Source organism: Neodiprion pinetum, chromosome 5 (assembly GCF_021155775.2).
Source record: "Neodiprion pinetum isolate iyNeoPine1 chromosome 5, iyNeoPine1.2, whole genome shotgun sequence".
Lineage (NCBI taxonomy): Eukaryota > Metazoa > Arthropoda > Insecta > Hymenoptera > Diprionidae > Neodiprion > Neodiprion pinetum.
The window spans coordinates 769,046-789,251 of record NC_060236.1 but is presented as its reverse complement, the minus strand read 5'-3'; the positions used below and the strand labels follow the sequence as shown (position 1 = coordinate 789,251).

The window sequence follows — 20,206 nt, the reverse complement described above, 5'->3', positions numbered from 1 at the left end:
CTTTTAGAGTGTTCGAAATCATGTGTTGCGCGAGACGGGATGAATGAATTTTCCAAGCATCACGATTTTGCGTTTCTCAACAGCGTAAAAATGATTGCGAAGGCTTCAATTCAAGGTTTATTCATAATAATTATCCTTTACAACAATAATGACGGAAGTTCTTTACACACCGAATTATACGGGAGCGTGATTGACCGTTTTTCATTTATATCCGTGACGAGTAGCGACACGCGAGTTGTAAACGCCCACAGAAAATGAAAAGGATGATAGCGTAATACGCTTTGCCACGAGCAACCCGTCTTACAAAATCCGTAGTTAGCGATTTACTTAATTGTAAGTTGTTCTAAACTATTTGAAAATTGTTGGACAGTCGGAATATGTACATGGTCAAGTGTCTTCAAAGACACGCGATATTATACAATTATATCTAGTATGAATTCAATATGTCAAAAATCTAGATTTACGACCCAGAATATCATTCTGCGTCTAGACCCACCGCTTCAGGATCCAGAACACCCTTTTTACTTCTAGAAACTGCTCCATCTGTAATTCAATTCAATCAGATATTATTAGTGCACACTAAATCTATATTGTTTACAATTAAACCCAATGAAATATTCTTCCTAAATACCTTGGTGAAAGTGTTTCGCAGTTCGTTTTCTGATCTCGTCTATACCCTCCTCGTTCTGTGCCCATTCCAAGACTAATCGACGTCCGTACAAGTGAGTGCTCTGACACAATGCCTTGAAAGCTTTCTGAAATGTTGGCACATAATTATTCACCGTTACGTAATGAAATAATTGGACCGAAGCATTTGAAAACTTAGAAAGATGTGACAATTTTGTGAAAATTACCTTAGCGTCACTTTTCGTATAGTAATCAACGAATGCAAAACCTCGGTGAGATTCGGAAGTCGACATTTTTTTTGGCAAACGTAACGCTTTTATCTCTCCGAACGCTCTGTAAAATTAATTTTTATTAGATAATGAAACGTATAAAAGTAATGAAGAGACAAACGAATAATCGAAATAATGAAAGGTGTAATGCAAAAAACTCACTTGAATAATTCTTGAACTTCGCTGGCATTCGCTTGGAATGGAATGTTCCTAACTAAGATTTTGGTTCCTGTTTGTTCACCGACCTTTGAAACCTTCCTCGTAGTCTGAGCGTCAGATCTGAAGCATTTTTCAGATGCAATACAACATTTACCTTACTAGTGTGATAAGTGTCAAGGTGGTAAACGGAATATTCATGTACTTACTGCAGCGCTCTTTCTGATCTTTTTAGTTCAAGAGTTTTTCCATCTACCGAAGTCATCTGAAGATTTTTAAGAGCCTGTTCGGCATCCGCTTTGCGTTTGTATCTGACAAAACCATATCCCATCGACAGTTTTCCCCCTGGATTATTCGGATCCTTTTTCATTGCAATATTCACGTAATCGAGGCGACCGCACTTTCGGAAATGCTATGTAAAGGAAGTTAGGAGCCTTGGTTAATTAGAGATGAGCATGAAAAATTTAGTTTTGAATCTGCAAAGCTAACAAATCAACTCCATTTATTATACCTCTCTCAGCATTTCCTCTGTGGTTGAGAAGTTGAGATTTTTTACGAAAAGCGTAGTATCTGGTTCTGCTTCCTCGTCATCTTCGCTGCTTGATTCCTTAACGGGAACAGTCGTCTGTTTACTCTCTGGTTTATCCTCTTTGGATAAATTCGAAGATTTTGGTTCCGTGTTACGAGAAGCGGCTTCTGGCTGCTTGGAACTGCTTACAGGTGATTTAAAGCTGTTATCGGGAGCCCATTCGAGGTACAAAGGAAGGTACTTGAACTTTGTGTAAGCCAATTTTGTAAATGCTATACGAGCTTCCGAAGGCTCTAGGAATTCGACCAAAGCTGCATAACACGTATTTCCAGTAAGATTAGAAGTATAACAAGCGATAAATTTAATATCACCAGGCGAATTTGATATTTTTAGCTTACCGGTAACTCCAGAGGGCGGCATAATTACTCTTCCTAATTCCCCATGTCTGACAAACATCTCTCTGATCTCCCTGACGTCGGTTTGGGCAGGTAAATTTTTTACTAGTATTACAGTTTTAGATCTTTTTTCTGGTGGCTAGAAATAAAGAGATGAATAAAGATTGGTCTGTCAGTGATTATGTCGTTTGCTTTTTTTGAAGTAATTGAAATTTACCTGATTGAATGCGTCCACGTGAACGCCGCTCTCCTCTAAGAATTTTCTCGTGTCTTCGACAAGCTGAGTTTCACCCAAAGCTAGTCTTACTGCGACGCTGGAACTTTTTCCACCATCATCCAAGACCTAGAAACGAATTAGATAGCATTATTGTAATTCCAGATCAAGACCAAAGCAATTTTTTGTTTTGGCCAATAAAAACTTCAAGTATTTAGAACCTACCTTCTCTTTTGTAGTATTATACGCTGCAGCGATGGCTTCAGCAACTGCATTTTGACCAAGGAACAGTGTGTTCCAATTGTGCACAGAGCCAGCTGTAGCTTTTTTTTGCAGCTCTTTCTTTGTTTTAAAGTCCAGATTGTCTGTAAAAGAAAGACTGTGGTCAAACACGTTAGAACAGGAAGACAAAAAAAAATGAGTCTCGTCAACCAACCGTTTTCAAGCTGCTGGTCAAGAGATGCTTTTCCTTTCCCAGGAAGTATGTGCAGCATTCTTCCGTTAAGAATTGAACCATCCAATTCCGTATAAGCTTTCACTGCGTGCTCAGGCATCATGAACACAACAACGCCAAAACCTTTAGGTTTCCTGGTGGTTTTATCGATGGGTAGATCTACTTCGGATAAGGGTCCTAAAATTCAAAGTATAACTGATTGTTTGAAGACTGCTTATTTTATAATATTTGTAACACACTTTGTTGAGAATTTAAAAATTCGTTACGAAATATTTTTACTGCATATATGATATCTCACCGTATTTTTCAAACAGAGCTTGTATGTCAGCCTCGGTCGTGGTGTAGGCCAAATTCCTGACAAACATTCTCCCTGATTCAGCTATACTCTCCTCGCTTTTGAGGGCTTCTTCCTGTTCTTTCCACCTTGAATTTGCTGGCTTCTCTCTGGCTGACTTTATATCCTCGACTGTGTCCTTCGCCTCATACTTCATAACAAACAGTCGTTTTCCATCTGTGGACAGAAAGTTATATTCAACATAATCCAGAGACTAACGAAAAGACAATAAGGTATTTTCTTTAAGTGCAGAATATTGATCCGCGATCACTTACCTAAGAAGCTTTTATTTTTGTTCAATGCCTGTTTCAGTTGCTTTTCTGTCTTGAAACCAACATAGGCAATGCCCTTAATTTTTGGAGGCAGTCGTATTGATTTAGGAACAAGGGGATGGAAAAACTGCTTTATATGTTTCTTTTTATGGCTGTATCCAAGACCCCGAACTTTCACTGTTAGTAACTTCAGTGGTCCGTGGGTGTTTTTTGCGTCATTGGAGAGTCTTGAAGGATTAATATCACCCTGTGCTTTAGCCTTCAGGATTTGCATGTACTGTAAAAATGTATTGAACATGTTAGTTCGAATACTCAGTCAAATTATGAGCTATTAGCCAATCTTTATATTTTAAACTAACTTCCAGATCCGAAATTTTCTTATCAGCAGCTCGTTGCTCCTTTTTCTGTTTATCCTCGCTCTCATTTCCAGAGTCAACGTTGTCATCGTCTTTTTGCGTGTCATCCTCATCGCTTTCATTTTCGCTGCTGTCGTCATTAACTCCTGTGCCTCCTGTGGTATCATTGCTCCAAATGGCATTTGTTCCTGTAACTGCATGTGTCTCCAAAAACTCAGTGAAGAGAGCATCGTCCTTGTGCTGTAAATATCGGTAAACTTCAGTAAAATTATAAATCACAACTCTGATGTATCAAAGCTCAATAATTTGGAACTTATAATAAAGTTTTTTCTTTTCTCACTTTTTCAAGAGCTTCTTTAATCTCTTTGCTCGTTTGCTTCTTCGATTCTTTCTTCTTTTTCTCGACGGCCTTTGATTTAGTTGATAAATGGTCATCACTGTCTTTTTTGCCATTAATAATTCCATATGCAACACTGTCGGGAGCGTATTTACTCCATGCTTTCGGTTTTGACGTATCACCTAGTTGTGAAAAAAAAAAAAAAAAAAAAAAGCAGACAAGTTGGGGGTTTATTGCACGGCGAACTGCTTTTTGAAAATGCCTGAGATTTGAATATAAATATTTTTGATTTACATACCTAGTCCAGCGCAATGTTCAATGTTGATTTTGGTAGTATCGATGCAGGTATTGTTAAAGTAATCGAGTGCATTCTGAGCCTGCTCCTCAGTCTTGAGTCCGACAAAACCAAAGCGTCGAAACTTTCCATCCTTTGTATACTTGAGTTGAACGTCAGTGACGATACCTTTTTCGCTGAAAATCTCCTTCAACCTGTTTTCAGTTATCTGACGATTTGGAGAAGTAAAATAAGGATCAGTGGGGTTAACCTGACTTAACCTAACCTAGTAAACGCGTCACAAAAACTAACTTACGCCATTCGGAAGGTTTTTCACAATCAAGCGAGACATTATTGGAGAATAATCTAAATCAAAACTGTCGTTGAATTATTACATTTGTTGACAACGTCTGCCTATAAATCATGAAGTAACTATTGACCGTCACATGTCGTTCCTTACTTGCAAATGAAATCAAACCAAACTTCGATTTTAGCAGAATGCTGAGAATTCAAAGACGACGCTGCTGCTGCTATCGGTATAATTCGAAACTCAAAGAACACATTGTTATTCGTACATAGGCCATTGTACGAAAGGTAAGGCAGAGAACTGTAATAATTATTGATACCTTTGACGACCTGTGAGAATAAGATGGTTGGCATTACTATTAATAGAACAAATGTTGTATCTTCACTATACGCTGCAATTTCTGCAGACTTAATTTTCTCCGACAGATATTGAACTTGTTTCCTTTACTTTTTTTTTTGAGGATAGGTAAGTATACATATATTAATTGATAATACATCAAATCCTGAATTATTAATGAGCCAAATTACAACATGAATTGTAGAAAACGAAGACGCAATGTTTTCTATTTGGACAGATTTCGAACGAAGCTTGTTCTAGAATTTTAATTATTCTTACACATCCACATCGGCCAAATAAATAACACATTTGCCTGATCGATAACTTCTCTAATTAAAGTGTTATAGGGATGCCTTGCATAACTTGTGTTCGAATTTTTACGTTTTCCCCCTCTCCTTACAAATTCGACTAGCGATTAGAAATATTTAAAGATGTAAGCTGATTAACAGTCCCGCATATTCGATCATCTTACCCGGCTGCGAGGTGAGAATATTTTATCGCCGGAAAGTTGCGATTCAGTTTAAAATCACGTATACAAACGAGAAACTTTTTCTTTTATAAATTTTCTCCAAAGTATCACTTTTAGAATTCGCGACACCATACAACAAACCATGAAGCATTTTACATGCCATGCAGCTTCTACTGCAGGTAGTTTGTGAAGGTCAATGGAATGGATCGAGGGTATCGATGTCACACACACACAACTTTTACATCTAAGTTTCTCGTACCTGACCGGCATGAATACTGTTATACTTGGTCAATAAACACGGCGGCAAATTCGTGGTTCTATTAATTTTCAAAAATCTATAGCCAATAAACCCGTAAGCCTATACTAGGGGCGTGGATTGAAAGTATTTGCGCGGATACATTATTTATTCATATGCCTGCGTAAATTTATAATTTCGGAACCCGTAATGACGCTGTTCGACTAATTAACAACGACAAACTCCTGGGACATGCGATAAAACCCTATGAGGAAACGATATCTGGACACGCAAATTAATTACCACTTGCTAGTCCCTCTCACTATAAATAAAATATTTACATATCATCGATGAAACTGATACGTCCCTACGTATGTGTTGATTAAAAAATAAATATTATAACGACTGTTTCTCGAGATTTCGTGTACTACGACGGATGTAAATTCAAATAAATTATATTTCTATAGTTTCGCTTTGCAAAGATTTACCGATATATATTCGAATAATAGGAATTTATAGTACCTGGACGGCCTTGTGAGCACTTCTTCACAGCCTTGCTGCGATCCTCTGATGCTAAAGTCTCTTCATCTCTGATCCAGACCAGTTTCTTTTCACCAGTTTTAATTCGGAAACTGTTCGATAGATTTTTATTTATACTTTTCACTTCTCGGTTGGGGTTTGAGCGCAATTAATATGACTAAATTCAATGTGGTTAATATCGCGGATGGACCGACACATTACAACCAGGCTCATGTCGACTTTGAGGTCTAGATAAAAAATGGTCAATCACCATTCGGCGGATAACAAGTATAAATTTCTTGATAGAATCAATTTCCATATGTATTGGTGTATAAGTTGCCGTAGGTTACAAAGCTGATCCCAAAAAATCAGAAATAAAAACGTTTGGTCAGACACGCGATACGAATGTCGCAATTTCGAATCAATTTAAGACTTCGAATCAGCGCGGCAGCGACTTCAAAAATTTCTGGAAGAGGTTCCTATTATAGAAACTATGGTAATTTCTGGTACCAAACAAACCACACCATTACACAGGTTTGTAACCGAAAAACTGCATAGATTTTTATACTATTTCTTATAAGTTTTCACTCCTGAAACCAGGAAAAATACTCAAAAAGTTCCATCGCGTCAAGTTTGTTTTTTTAACTCGTGTTCGTAGTTTCATTTAGAGTTGAGCTCCCATTTAACTCGAAATCTGATATTCTATTCTTGATTCTAAAAATCCTATGCAAAAGTGATTTCTTACTTCCATTTAATATGTATTAGAGTGAGGCTCAAGAATAAATACAAAGGGGGAAAGTGAAAATGGAAAGCGGAAGCGTCTTCGGAAGTGTATCAAAGCGAAGAAGAAAAGGTTTCATAAGCGAAAAGAATGAACACGGAATGTCGAATACTTTTTATCAAGAAATTGTTTGTTTAATTTTACAAGAAATATCGTTTAGTTCATTGTAATAAAATGGTAGTGTTTTTGTTATTGTTATGGTTTTTTTTACGCAAACACCTTATGTTTTGCACGAATACCGTACGTGACGGAGGGAAATGGAAGTCATTTTTGGATTCAGCACAGTCGAAAATATAATTACTTACCAAAAACACCCTGAGCAGCTAAAAATTATTTTCTTGCGGATCTGTGTTATCAGTAGTTCGGTAGGGTTGAGGGCGAATGATAATAATGAGGAAAATCTTATCGCCGGTAACGATTGTACAGCAGGATTTCTGCAGCACTCGAATCAGAGCGAACTGGTAAGGATGTAAATAGCAGAATGTCAGCCGGCTGGTGGGGTGCGGCCGATCTTGGATCTGGGTATGGTATACAGAGTGTAGGGTGATGCGGATGGTTTCCTTTCACCTCTTCGTCGGGATGCCCCCTCTCCTTGGTCGAATATTCTGCACAGACAGACTCGGAGCCGAGGTGATACCCACCATATCCTCGTCGTCGACCAAGTCTTGGTAGTTTACGAAAGTGACAGTGTGGTACCAGTGGGCACATGAATAGCCGCCGTTGGTGCCTCAGTGCCTCCGCTCACCTCCAACAGTGATCGCGACCGCCGTTCGATCATCGGTTCGACGAGTCATTGTCACCTACGACATACCTTTAATTTCGAGCCACGTTCGTTCCAGGCCAATCAAAACACCGGATGGTGGATCGCACGTTGCGATGTGCTGCAGGTTTACAATCGAATAACAATTACAACGCGTAGAGAAAAAGCCCGGAGAAAAGTTTTATTCCAAGAATATATAACATTTATACCGCAGTGCAGGGATTTAATCGTAACACGTTTTACACCATGGATTGGGTAAGTTTCATCTACTTATTTCGATTCCGTTATTATATGTCAAAGATCTCGCACCGGCGGTGCCAGCTAGCTCCTAAACTTCACCAGTAAATAAATTCACTCTCTGGGAATAAATATCCGGGAGGCAAAAAGAATCGTGTACCTACCCAGCTCTCCCTGTCACTTATACAGTATAGGTGGACTACAGGTACACTACACCCAGTTCGCATGAACAAAAGTGAAATCACTTACGGCAACAGACGTTTACTTATTATTCGTGATTGGATTCCAGGACACCGTTACGAATGGTCCTTTTTAACCAGACGTTTTTCGTTCTACTTCTTCGCGTTCATCATCAACTTCTTCTTCTTCGTTTTCTTGCCATTTAAAAAATTCGAAGCATTCAGGCGGCGCGACGGCGGTTTGGAAAGGTGAGAGATTCCTTCGAAGGTCGTGCACGATCAGTTGGTAACCTTTCATTGATCGTCCGAGACGCGTTCCAAGATATTGCAAAATGCAACGTGTTTATAGATGAACTCCAGACATGATCTTTACGGTTCGGGCGGTGATTTGTCGAGCTTTCTAGTCCATAAATATTGTCGGGAAATTGTTATACGTACATTGAAAAAACTGGGAAGTACGAATGTGTACCGTACACTCTTGAATCCCGGAAATCTAGAGTCGTAACACATAAGTCTTTCTATGAAAATTTTATTGCTGCAAACATTTGTATCATTTGCAAATGAAATCGCCGAGAGGAATGCGGTATTTAAATTCACGCACCTCTGTATGTTTTTGCCATCACGATATATATATACACATATATATAACCGCTGAGAAAGCTATCCTGCACGCAGTGTATCAAGAGTGCGTGTTGGTAGTCACGTGCAGAGATTCGATCGTCAAAGACCCGAATGGTCTCGAAAGCTGTGGGCCATGATCGAGACTCGAATCGTGTTTCTCAGCTCCTGTCCGGAGGCACTTAAGAAAGAACTAAAATATGCACTTATGGGAGGCAGATATGGGTATCGCGAAGACATAACCACATCGGGAACCACGCGTGTAATGGTCCACCGGTCAGCCTTGAAATGATCTTGGATCGTGACGTAATGTGATAAGCGTTCACAGGGTGGTGCGTACAAGCCGCTCAATTCTATCGGGTGAATATTTTATATCGTCAGTTTCGTCCAGTAGCCGAACTCGTTGATTCCGCGGCAAGTGGAACAAGGGCAACATTCATGGTTCGGTATTTCGTCGATGGTTTATCGTGGATCACGATCGAATCCTCGGGACATAGGAGTACCGCTACCGGTCAAGATAGTGACACACGGTGCCTGAAACGAAAAAGCATAAGGTGTTGTAGATACTCGCCGATGCGGATCGAAGTTCGAGGGCTCCAGATCCGCGTAACGTCTTCTAATTTGGTATCGTTGGTTCTCCTGTTGCGAGAGGTGGCGATTACGGTGAAAGGGACCACCGGGACCGTTTGCACTTAACGTTATTACTACATGGCAAATGTTTGCAGAGTGGAATACGGTTTTCTTCATCTAATTACTGAACCACGAGTAGGTACAGCGAGAGTGTCCGGCCTCGGTGTACCGACTACATCATGTCCGGCCCCGTCGGCAAATTCCTTAGAAAGTAAAAGTTCCAATACCGAACCTCGCGCTACGCTGGCTTGCTTCGAAATTAAGGAGCTTCGTAGCGATTCGGTCATGCACCAGACGCTCAAGTCCATTCATAGATGAACCCTGTACAGCGAAAGCGTTATCCTCCTAGTGGTACGATTAAATTAACAATCTTACAGTTGACAGTGACATATGCCATGGATGAAGTGACTCGATTAATCACCGACGAAATCTAGACAAGAAATAAAGTAGGTATGACGGCATTTGCATCATGTTGGAAAATCCCAATACTCGTCCCACCTCGAATTTTTTGTCGTTCGTTCCGAAATTTTGATCAGTGAAAAACAGTCTTGAAAGTAAAACGTGGGACAAAAACGGTGCCCAACATTCCACAAGCAGTTTGGAGGTCCTTGGAAATTTGATGTTAACGGACTGAGAACGTGACTCGGGCGCTATCTGGAAAAAGTATTCTGAAAAGTTTAAAATAAATGTACGACCTTCGAAAAAACCAGTTTGTCAACGACGACTGGAATTTAGGTATAATGGAAACTGTGATATGTAAAGAATTTCACGGATTGTTTTTTGCTATTTAAAGTTTCGAAGGGCGAGGAACTCGTGGCTTGAATTTTTTTTAAACAAATTCAGGCGGGACACGCTGGACATTTTAAAGTCCTGAGTAAGCTGTATTATTATTATTAATATTATTGTTATTATTATAGTATAGCGGCCAGCTATTACGTCAGGGATACACGCATAAATTAAGGTAGACTACCCTGAATTTCTGATAAACATTCAACAATAATTTCGCAACCCCGTGGTTTGAACTACGTAGTCGAATAGCCAACGACAAATCCGTAAACTTACTACAAGTTAGGTCGTTTCTATTCAATTCCACTCCTCCTCGTGGCAACTTTCTTCCCGAATGATTTCCAAAGAAACCGTAACACACTTGTATCTGATCACTTCGCGTCAACTGCACACATATACATATACGTATACATATATATACACAAAACGTATATAGGTATTTACGTTATTCGTAACTGCTCACGGTCAGTTGCAGCGGATATCTGAATTCGTTTTTTAGTTCACAAAAGAGAAATTTCCCCTCTTTCGTTCGTGCAGCGTTAACAAAGCCTGTATATTCATAGTTGTAATTAAATAACGAACAAAAAAGCAACAAGAAATTATACAGCCTTGGATCGCTCATATCGGTGAGAGTAATTTGACGGGTTTACGTAAGAAATTCAAGGAGTAAAAGAATTTAAGTACGTGCAACATAATCTGCATATACTGGGAAAAAAACGTCTTTCGAAAAATTATCTCACGACTGAAAAGCTGCGTGTAAATGGCTCATCTTTGATATGGTTCAAAAACGATGCGGTCGATTAACAATGGAGAATAGAAAATATACTTAACCTCGGATAATTATCGAGATCCGGTGATTTATAGATTCGTTACAACGTTCTACTTGAGTATAAAATATACAAGTATTCATTCCGTGTGGTTACTCATCCGAAAAGGTCAAGATACTTAAATGTGCGCGGATAAATTATCAGTCCGAATAGAATAAACACGAGATGAAAATAAAACCTTACCGATATACGTATAATTCTGTAAACATGTAAAACCTCAGAATTCATTGGAACCAATGGGTAAATGTTTAATTGAATTACTAAATACCACTCAATGCGGACATTGGGCAATCCACGACGCAATCCTCTAATAAATATCGGTATTGAATTTGGGTCAATGGAGGGGATCCATGTTCAGCAATAAATGCTTTCCCATCAAGAATGTACCAAGAATGCGTCCATTAATAGTTTAAAATTTATCTACTCATCCGAGAACCGGAGGTGATCCGGTGTCCCACCCATCCGCATCAGACCAGGCAAGGTCGTACGCTCTAAACTTGAGAGAGCTCATCACGCCTTAAGGGGATCACGATGAGCCTACGCCAGCCAAGGTGTTGAGATAATTAACGAGAGGCGGTGTAAAAGAAGCCAAAGATTAAAATCCGAATTTCTATTTGCTGCTCTGAAGAATTGACGATTTTTCAAAAGGAGCTGATCAACTGGTTCCCCAAATACTGATCATCGCGCTTCAAACTTCAAAAAAGTCACACTCGACGCTCTATGCATAAGGAAAGCACGAACCGGTTGGCATACTCTAACAAAGCGTTAGTCACCAAACCTACGTCGTATCATTTATAACCACAAGTGTCAGTCCGCGAACGCGACTTTCGTATACCTACTACCTGACTGAGAAATTGTCCACGAGAGCAGATGTCCTTGCAGACATTCCGATTAATCCTCGGGGCGCTTTGCGGGTTGGAAAAGCAAGTTTGCGACCAGGTATACGTGTAAAACTTACTTATGCAAAATCTGTTGGTAGACAGGATTGTGACCTTTCGTCTTTGTGACTTGGATCAAACGGACGAGGACAATCGCGTCATTGTGCTTCCTCGCATGATATATTGGACTGCACTCGCCCAATGCTGGAACAGAAAAAGAAAGAACCGGTTAAAAGTCAAGGCTACCCCGGAATGTTTGAATTTGTCTTTGATGTCGATGCCGCTTAACGCACCTCAACGCTCCACCACCATCTGGGTCTCTGCTGCATGGGCGATGGTAGATGTATTATCCTACCCACCTGCACCACTGCACATAACCTTGGCCTTAGATCTACGCTCGGTGAAAATCCAGGCTCAAAGTTACAGTGTCAACAACCTTTTCTCCTCGCTCTCTTATATTGCTTACCAGGACGGGCTAACTAACCGACTTACGTTATACAGACACCAAGACCCGAACGTAACGATTGAGGCCACCACTTGGCGATTGGTAAAACCTCCGCCTTATGATATCAAACTTCTCTTTCTTCACCTGCGTACCATATTGTTAGACATTTAAATTGACGTTTACACGCGAAGAGAGGATCGTACTGTGTATATATAGGTATATAATATGCGTTAGATCTGGGATAGGGAGACTTTCATCGACCGTTTATTATCCGACTCCATACGTGTGTATGTCGTTTTGAATCGAACGCAAGGAATGGTTTGCACGCATGCAAGATTAGGACCGCAACAGTGTTATTCGATCAAGTATAATACTTTGACACATACTACCAGATGGGACTCATTTACGTTGGTATTGTCGTTGGTTTGATGCACGCAGGATGATTGAAAATTGATTATTTGAAAAGAACGTTCACGTTTGCGTAGGCAGGAAAGGGGCGATAAAATCAGAGTCAAACGAGAACAACTATTTCGACATCGATACCTTAGCTACCGAGGCAAAGGATTAATTTACATCTCAATTCGCGCGTGAGAGGCGACTCGGCGTGAAATGAACACATAAACGATAGAATGAGAAAATCGTACATGTTATTATAAAGAACTGAAAAGCAATTTATCATTATTCATAGGAATTCAAGATTACGATTGTATGCGCAAAGTGCGGACATGGTCGAGGCGATTGTACATATAGGTATGGTATATCGATACTGTAACGAGGATCAAATATGTGAGTAAATAATCAGTCAGTCAGTCAGACTTTCACGCGCACGAGGATGAACTTGAAGAGAAAAAGAAAGTACCCCGAAGGAGAACTTGCTGTTGGTGCAGGTTATCGGAGTTGTTTAAGTAGACGTCCAGTTTGACTGGTTCCGGGTTAGAATGCGTTTGAAAATTCCAAATTGAAATTTGACCATCTGCATTTTTCTCCGTTTAAATATTTACCATTCATAATAAGAATCCTCTGTAAGGAACAGTGTACCTATAGAGTATCTTCAATTTCTTATGTAAAATCCCGTAAAGAATTGAAAGTTTTGTGTATGTGTGTGTGATCATTGATCATATGCAGCATATCATAAGTATATATAACGTTATGAAACGATCGTTAGTCGAGGCGTGCATAATGATATAATACAGGTTACACAAATAGCTGTAAGAGATAGGTGGAGTATATAGGAATCGTTACAAGGTCCATGGGCGCGAACAATGAAATTTACCGTGGTAATTAAGCGGTTTATACATATATATATATAGTATATATACATACGCATACGTATCAGATGCGCATGGTATACGAACTCGGTTTTTTGTTCCCTTTCATCTTAATCAAAATTAGCAAACTGTATAATTACTCGGTATGTGCACGTATAGAACAACAATTTCCATAAATTTAAACTCTTACCGTTGTTATCCTCTCTTTTTCTCATTTTATATAATTTGCATACAATGCTTTGCCTCGAAACGATGCAATTTTTTGGATACGTTTGCAAATTCAGAAGAACAGCTAAAACAAGCTAATATAATTGGCTTTTGCGGTAACTGTATATCTTTCGGCACAAAATTTTATTTCACCAATTGCTGGTAAAATAATTTTGTAATAATCATCGTTTTCATAATTATGACTAATATAATCGAAAGTCTGGTTCACTCGTCGAACAGAAAGGAGAATGTTTAAAAATTCACGAATACCGAGAAAAGCAAATATACTTTTAGATATGATGCAAGGAAAAAAAAATCGTAGTCTTTTGCATACGAATGACATATGACATATTGAATAAATACGCATATGCAGATTTATCGAGAAAAGGGGCGTAGGTACGTACTTTAAACACGTAATTCCCGAAGCGTCCAATTTTGAAGAATTTATAAAAGCCTAACGGATTCGAGAAAGTAATTTCACTGACCGAAGCCGCGCGCCGGTCGGTCCTCTGCTTTCTCTTAACCACGCGTGTGTGTGTGTGTACACACACATGTATCTATAAGTCTATAATATCGCGCGTACATAGATATAACACAGGTGCATAGGCGTGTTACGTAATTAGGAGTGGTTCTCTGATGACTCTACTTTTTCCATTGCTAAGATAGATATAATGTGAAGAGAGACCCAACATACGTAACAATCATTACCTACGGTTATAGATTTCAATTGAAGCAATGCACACACACACACATAATATTTGAATAAACACTAGACCCTCAAATACAGATTTCTTGAAGAAAAATCAATATATCAAAATAAATATTCAAATAATATATTAGCAAAGATTTATGTGCACAATATATTTGCACAGAACTCGAGTTGTAGAAATCAACTTGTAAACGATCGAAGCCTCGATATTATTGACAGGTAAAGAATCTCTACGGTCTAGTTTTTTCAAGATTAGCCAAACCATCCGCTGGACGTACAATGTACACAGAATTCGTGATTTATGTATTTACGTGAAATGCAAATTATCCCGATTAGATTTACGGCAATAAATCGACGAGGTGTGGCTCGGTGTTAGATTTCAGGCGTACGCGTTCATCTTCTTTTTAATTTCACTAGTTAAAATATATTTTAGGTAACATTCACACGGATCATTCGTTTCGCGGCCGAGCCCTCGGGCATTGAAAAGGCCTTCAGAACTGACCGAGTGATATGAATGTAATTATTATATTATAACATCATTTACTATCATTTATAGCCTTGCCATCGAAACACTGAAGATGAGCGGGTACCATATGAATTCAATCACAGAATATCTATCTATTTGACTGTCGTAAAAAATCACAAAGCAGAATCGAATAGCCGCTGAAATATTTTAACTGTCTTATATATAATACGCGACGCGATGACCGTCGATGAGGAAATTGAAAGATAAAATGAAATTAAATAAACAAATCAAGTGTGAAATTATAGATGTATTTATAAGTCACGGAGAAAAAATATAGTCAAAGCAATAATGTGAAAATTAATTACAAGGAAACACGAATCAACATACGTCTTATCTCTTTTTATTTGTTATGTAACTACGACGAGCTATGCGAGAAAAAAAATTTATTTCCCAATTGAATTAATTGCAGTGGACATTTACAAATGAAAATGTCATTCCGTTGTTTCAAATCTTTTTTCACTTGCTTTTACGGTGAAAACAAAAATCGAACAATGTGCGTATCGTGTTTCTTCGAGTTTTATGTCAGTGCAGGTAGATTATTAATAATGTCTCTCGAAACTCGACTATTGTTTTTTTTAAATTTTATTTATTTTTTTAAACAAGGTAGAAGGTTTTTATTTCATACGAGATCCGGGTTCGTTTGGGTATTAGAGTAATAGAAATTAAAATCGGTATTTATCTGAAATGCAGAAAAATCCAAAAACTTGCTTGTTTTTCTTCCGTTACTTAATTCTCGCAGTTTTTTCTTTCTCTGGCAACGGAATTATGTCTTTTAGAGATATCTATATGCACTTGAAGAGTGCAGGCAGCAAGCTATAAATGTTACGCGGGTATGTAAATTCAGACACGTCGAATATAACATAACATAACACAACATAACAAAAGCAAAAAAATTCCTAAGGCGCATTCTACGACTGTTTGCAATATACGAGATATTACAATCCTAGTGCGTAGTTGTAATTTTACGTAACAGCAGCAGCACACCGACGGCTTTCCCCGTTTATTATACAAATATTATCCACATATATATATATATCTGTGATGTATAAATAATAACTGTAGAAATTTGACGAAAAAATATATACGAGAATCTACCTTAGTGTCAATTATGCCACCTTCGCAATCCCATGAATGTTTTTTCATTCAAACATTTACATTTCTTTAGGTCAAAAACAATCCTGAGTATAATCATGCGCATTATGATTACAGCGTGCATCGAGTTAAAAAAATTGGTGAGAAATTTTTTCGATTCAAGTCTCTCGCAAAGCCGCAAGGGTCAATGATATTATTATACGCGGAAGTCCGGATATCCTGCTTAAGGCACGATATACACGCGTGGCGATCGTCGAAGCACGCGAGCCAAGTTAACCGTTAACGTATTTGTTCGTGACTTTGGTGCTACACCTTATTATGCCTGTCTATACAATTTAACTATATCCACATACGGAATTGTAGAATGTGTGAAGAAGCCAAAAGTGGTTTGTAAAGTGTACATGATTATCTGAAGCGACGAGAAGATAGCGGATTCATTTCTACACCGAATCCACAGCAAACCGATTTTTTGCCCTTTGGATATAAACCAAGAATAATAATAATTTTAAAAAAGAACGATGACAAAATAGCAGAAAGTCGAAAGAAGACTGACCGTAAATAAATCTGTATAATAAAAGATATTTCATATCGATTATTTCCGCTTTTCATCATATTGTGGAACTTGACTCACCGTCTTCTTTTTCTCCTTCCAGTTACGATTAATTTCCTGTTTTGTTCTGTTGCAGAGGGTACGATCAGTCGCCCAACTTTTGATGCTGGGGTGTTTAACAGCATTGCTAGACTGCGGTGAGTATTTGGAGTTGTTGATATCTGGGATAAAGAAAAAAATTAGGTGAAAATATTCATTCATCTTTCGATTATTATATTAAATAGGTATCTTGGTAGGTAAGACAATGATAATAATTCATACTTTAATCACATAAATTGATATTGTATTGCGTCGTTCGTGGCAGTAGAAAAAAAAAAACCGATCGTGAGGAAAAATAATCAAGTCGGTGGATTAATCGAGTTTGATAAATAATCGATTATACTCGATTAATCGGGAAAAAATGATCGATTATTTTTGGTCATTATTAAAATATAGTTGTCCAGTATTTTGTGCTACACCTAGAGACGCATGAATTCACTTTACACTTGAATTCGATATGAAATCTTTCGCTCGTCTCTTAACATTTATGAAAATGTCGTATAAACAGGAATTATAGTAAACTAGTCCCGCAGCGCCCAGGGCGACTGCGTCAGGCAAGTCTTATTATAACATTAGCCTGCGGCAATGCTCCGCCTGTTTCTATATCGCAGTCATAATATCATTTAAGCATGATGTCGACGTGATACAGGTATAGGCATAATACACGCACAAGCCGTCCCCCTGATTGATTCGCAGGAGGTTTTCGATGTTAACGGGTGAAAGTCTAAGAAGTATAATATCGATATCCGTGCACGTGAAGTACGTATCTTATAAGGCATCAAGTTTTAGGCAATTAGCCTATTTAATCACTTACCTCAAAGAATCCTTTACGTTAAGAATCTTCTGCCGATGCGTCCAGCCGCAGCTATTCTGTCTTAGGCAACCTCGGGCCGGAGTTTGAAGAAGAAAAAAAACCCCAATCAATTCAAATTCTGGAGTTCCTCAGTTTTGAGACCGGTGAAAAGTCTGGAAAAATTAATACAAGAAGAGAAAATGAGAAAAAGTATATCTTTCTCACAATTCATAATTTCGTAAGTAGTATAACAAGGAGAGTTCTGCGTACAGATCCCGATACCGCCATTTTATCGACATTGTAGTTGCTTCACAGCTCAGACACTAACCCTTTTTTCGGGTGGAGGTTATCACCACTCTGATTGACTTTATCGATCATCGGAAAAAGGGTTTGTGTCTGAGCTGTAAGGCGACTAAAATGTCGGTAAAATGTCTGTATCGGGATCTCTACGCAGAACTCTCTTTGTATTACTACTGTCGTAGAAATTGGTACTTATAAAACACTGCAGATTAATATATCTATAACTGTATTATCAAACCTGTCTTTGGGCTATTCCGCGTCAACCGGATCAGTCATCTCTCAGATATTTTTTTAATTTGGCATGTGGATTGTGTGGGACGAGTTAGATTTTTGTGCCAAAGCGCGAATCTCATAATGCAAAATTCGATTTTTTATTAACAATAACAAATTAGACTCCCATTTTTTTCAAAAATTCATAACTTCGGCAAAAAATTAGATACAATATATTTTTTTTTTTTCAAATTACGCGGAAAGCTCCATAGAATTTAAAAAAAAATACGAAATGGTAAAAACAAGTTGTTATCAATTGTTTATTTAACAATTAATTTTTCAAAGATTTTCAAAACAGTGACTGACACGATCAAAAAATTTTTTTAAAATTCTGACATGTTCCTTGAACTGTACTACAACCTGTGAATTAATTCCAGAGGGGTGTTTTTCTTCGTTTTCGAGTAAAAAATCATTAAAGGTGTCGATGCGCATGAAATTGCGGCCCGCCGAGTCTCTACGTAATGGCGGGCGGCCGGTTGCCGTCCACCGCTACACCGCGGTGGCGTCGCAGCGTTATTTTAGAGTCATTTTCACGATGTAGGACATGATTGAAGAATCTGAAAAAAATACTGTACCTTCACAAGGCCTGCTCAAAGCGATAAGTGAAGTTTCAAGAATGTGTTTTTATTTTAAAATAAGTAGCAAGTTATGTAATTATTATCATTTATGTGCACTCTCATGGTGTGTAACCGTTATTTTGAATCTCTGTAATAAAAAAACGGTGAAAAACACATTCCTGAAACTTCACTTATCGCTTTGAGCAGGCATTGTGAAGGTACAGTATTTTTTTCAGATTCTTCAATCATGTCCTACATCGTGAAAATGACTCTAAAATAACGCTGCGACGCCACCGCGGTGTAGCGGTGGACGGCAACCGGCCGCCCGCCATTACGTAGAGACTCGGCGGGCCGCAATTTCATGCGCATCGACACCTTTAATGATTTTTTACTCGAAAACGAAGAAAAACACCCCTCTGGAATTAATTCACAGGTTGTAGTACAGTTCAAGGAACATGTCAGAATTTTAAAAAAATTTTTTGATCGTGTCAGTCACTGTTTTGAAAATCTTTGAAAAATTAATTGTTAAATAAACAATTGATAACAACTTGTTTTTACCATTTCGTATTTTTTTTTAAATTCTATGGAGCTTTCCGCGTAATTTGAAAAAAAAAAATATATTGTATCTAATTTTTTGCCGAAGTTATGAATTTTTGAAAAAAATGGGAGTCTAATTTGTTATTGTTAATAAAAAATCGAATTTTGCATTATGAGATTCGCGCTTTGGCACAAAAATCTAACTCGTCCCACACAATCCACATGCCAAATTAAAAAAATATCTGAGAGATGACTGATCCGGTTGACGCGGAATAGCCCCTTTCACTTCTCCTAATACATTTTTTTCAGCGTTAATTTTATTCTATTCTCAACACAGCGTTCAAATTTCAAGAATTTTGATCGATGTAAAAAGTTTTCGCTTCGTATTGTGTACGAGTTGGTCATAACTTTACAAATAGGTTTATTGAATTCCCGGATTGAAATTTCACTTGCAGTTTATAGCATATTGGCAATGAAACATCTACGTAGATGTCAACAGTCAAGAGAGGCCTAGAGGCAATAAAAATGCATCGCATGCTATATGAAGACAATCATACGGTGTCTGGTTGCGTATTCAATGCACGTTTATTAACATCTAAATGTATGTCTGAATAGAAACGCGGCGCACACACGTTTAACTAGGATGGTAACGGTAAAACACTCTCGGTCTATTGTACGTATAGCACATTGCACACTGTACGCATACCATATACATGTTTGTCTGCGCATAGCATCAATCAATGTTGCACCTTAGTCTTTCAGACTGTCTCTATGTGGTATATAATTACGTACCTAGGTGCGAAGCACGTACGGTAATATGAAAATACCGGCGTGAATATTGACGAAAGTATTTTCGAACACTTGGGAAAAAAAATAAAAAATAAAAAATAATAGAAAGACAATGGAGAAACGTTATTTTTTCATTTATTTTATTAGAATAATTTTGTATAATGACTGCACGCGTGTAAATAATCTTCAATACAGCGTCATTTATAAGATTAAGGTGAAACAAAGAAAAAAAAGGGGGATGACTAAAAGAATACCACGAAGAAAAAAAAAAAAAACAGTAACGTT

At 38.2% G+C, this 20,206-nt stretch overlaps 3 protein-coding genes across 5 annotated transcripts in view; 1 reads left to right on the top strand and 2 right to left on the bottom strand.

Annotated features, from left to right (window-relative positions):
• Positions 1-104: 104 nt before the first annotated feature.
• Positions 105-4,728, bottom strand: LOC124218945 (probable RNA-binding protein 19). Its single transcript, XM_046625908.2, has 16 exons — positions 4,534-4,728; positions 4,242-4,446; positions 3,947-4,125; positions 3,610-3,846; positions 3,254-3,527; positions 2,943-3,155; positions 2,627-2,821; positions 2,416-2,555; positions 2,194-2,319; positions 1,980-2,115; positions 1,564-1,892; positions 1,262-1,464; positions 1,059-1,175; positions 855-960; positions 632-755; positions 105-543 (listed from the first exon to the last, which is right to left on the bottom strand). Exons 1-16 carry the CDS (start codon positions 4,567-4,569, stop codon positions 476-478), a joined length of 2,688 nt encoding a protein of 895 aa, XP_046481864.1. The 5' UTR covers positions 4,570-4,728; the 3' UTR covers positions 105-475.
• A 2,245-nt stretch (positions 4,729-6,973) lies between these two features.
• Positions 6,974-20,206, bottom strand: part of LOC124218974 (uncharacterized) — a 42,325-nt gene continuing 29,092 nt past the window's right edge. For both annotated transcript variants that reach the window (XM_069136470.1, XM_046625979.2), the window contains exons 8-11: positions 17,490-17,641; positions 16,658-16,797; positions 11,860-11,983; positions 6,974-9,192 (exon numbers count right to left, since the gene is read on the bottom strand). The gene's annotated coding sequence lies outside the window, so the exon portion shown is untranslated. The remainder of the gene's footprint in view (positions 9,193-11,859; positions 11,984-16,657; positions 16,798-17,489; positions 17,642-20,206) is intronic.
• Positions 7,759-20,206, top strand: part of LOC124218938 (uncharacterized) — a 29,545-nt gene continuing 17,097 nt past the window's right edge. For both annotated transcript variants that reach the window (XR_006883250.2, XM_046625887.2), the window contains exons 1-2: positions 7,759-7,879; positions 16,713-16,773. Coding sequence is in view for 1 of the 2 variants with exons in the window: in XM_046625887.2 (XP_046481843.1) it covers positions 7,871-7,879; positions 16,713-16,773 (70 nt within the window). In the remaining variant the exon portion in view is untranslated. The remainder of the gene's footprint in view (positions 7,880-16,712; positions 16,774-20,206) is intronic.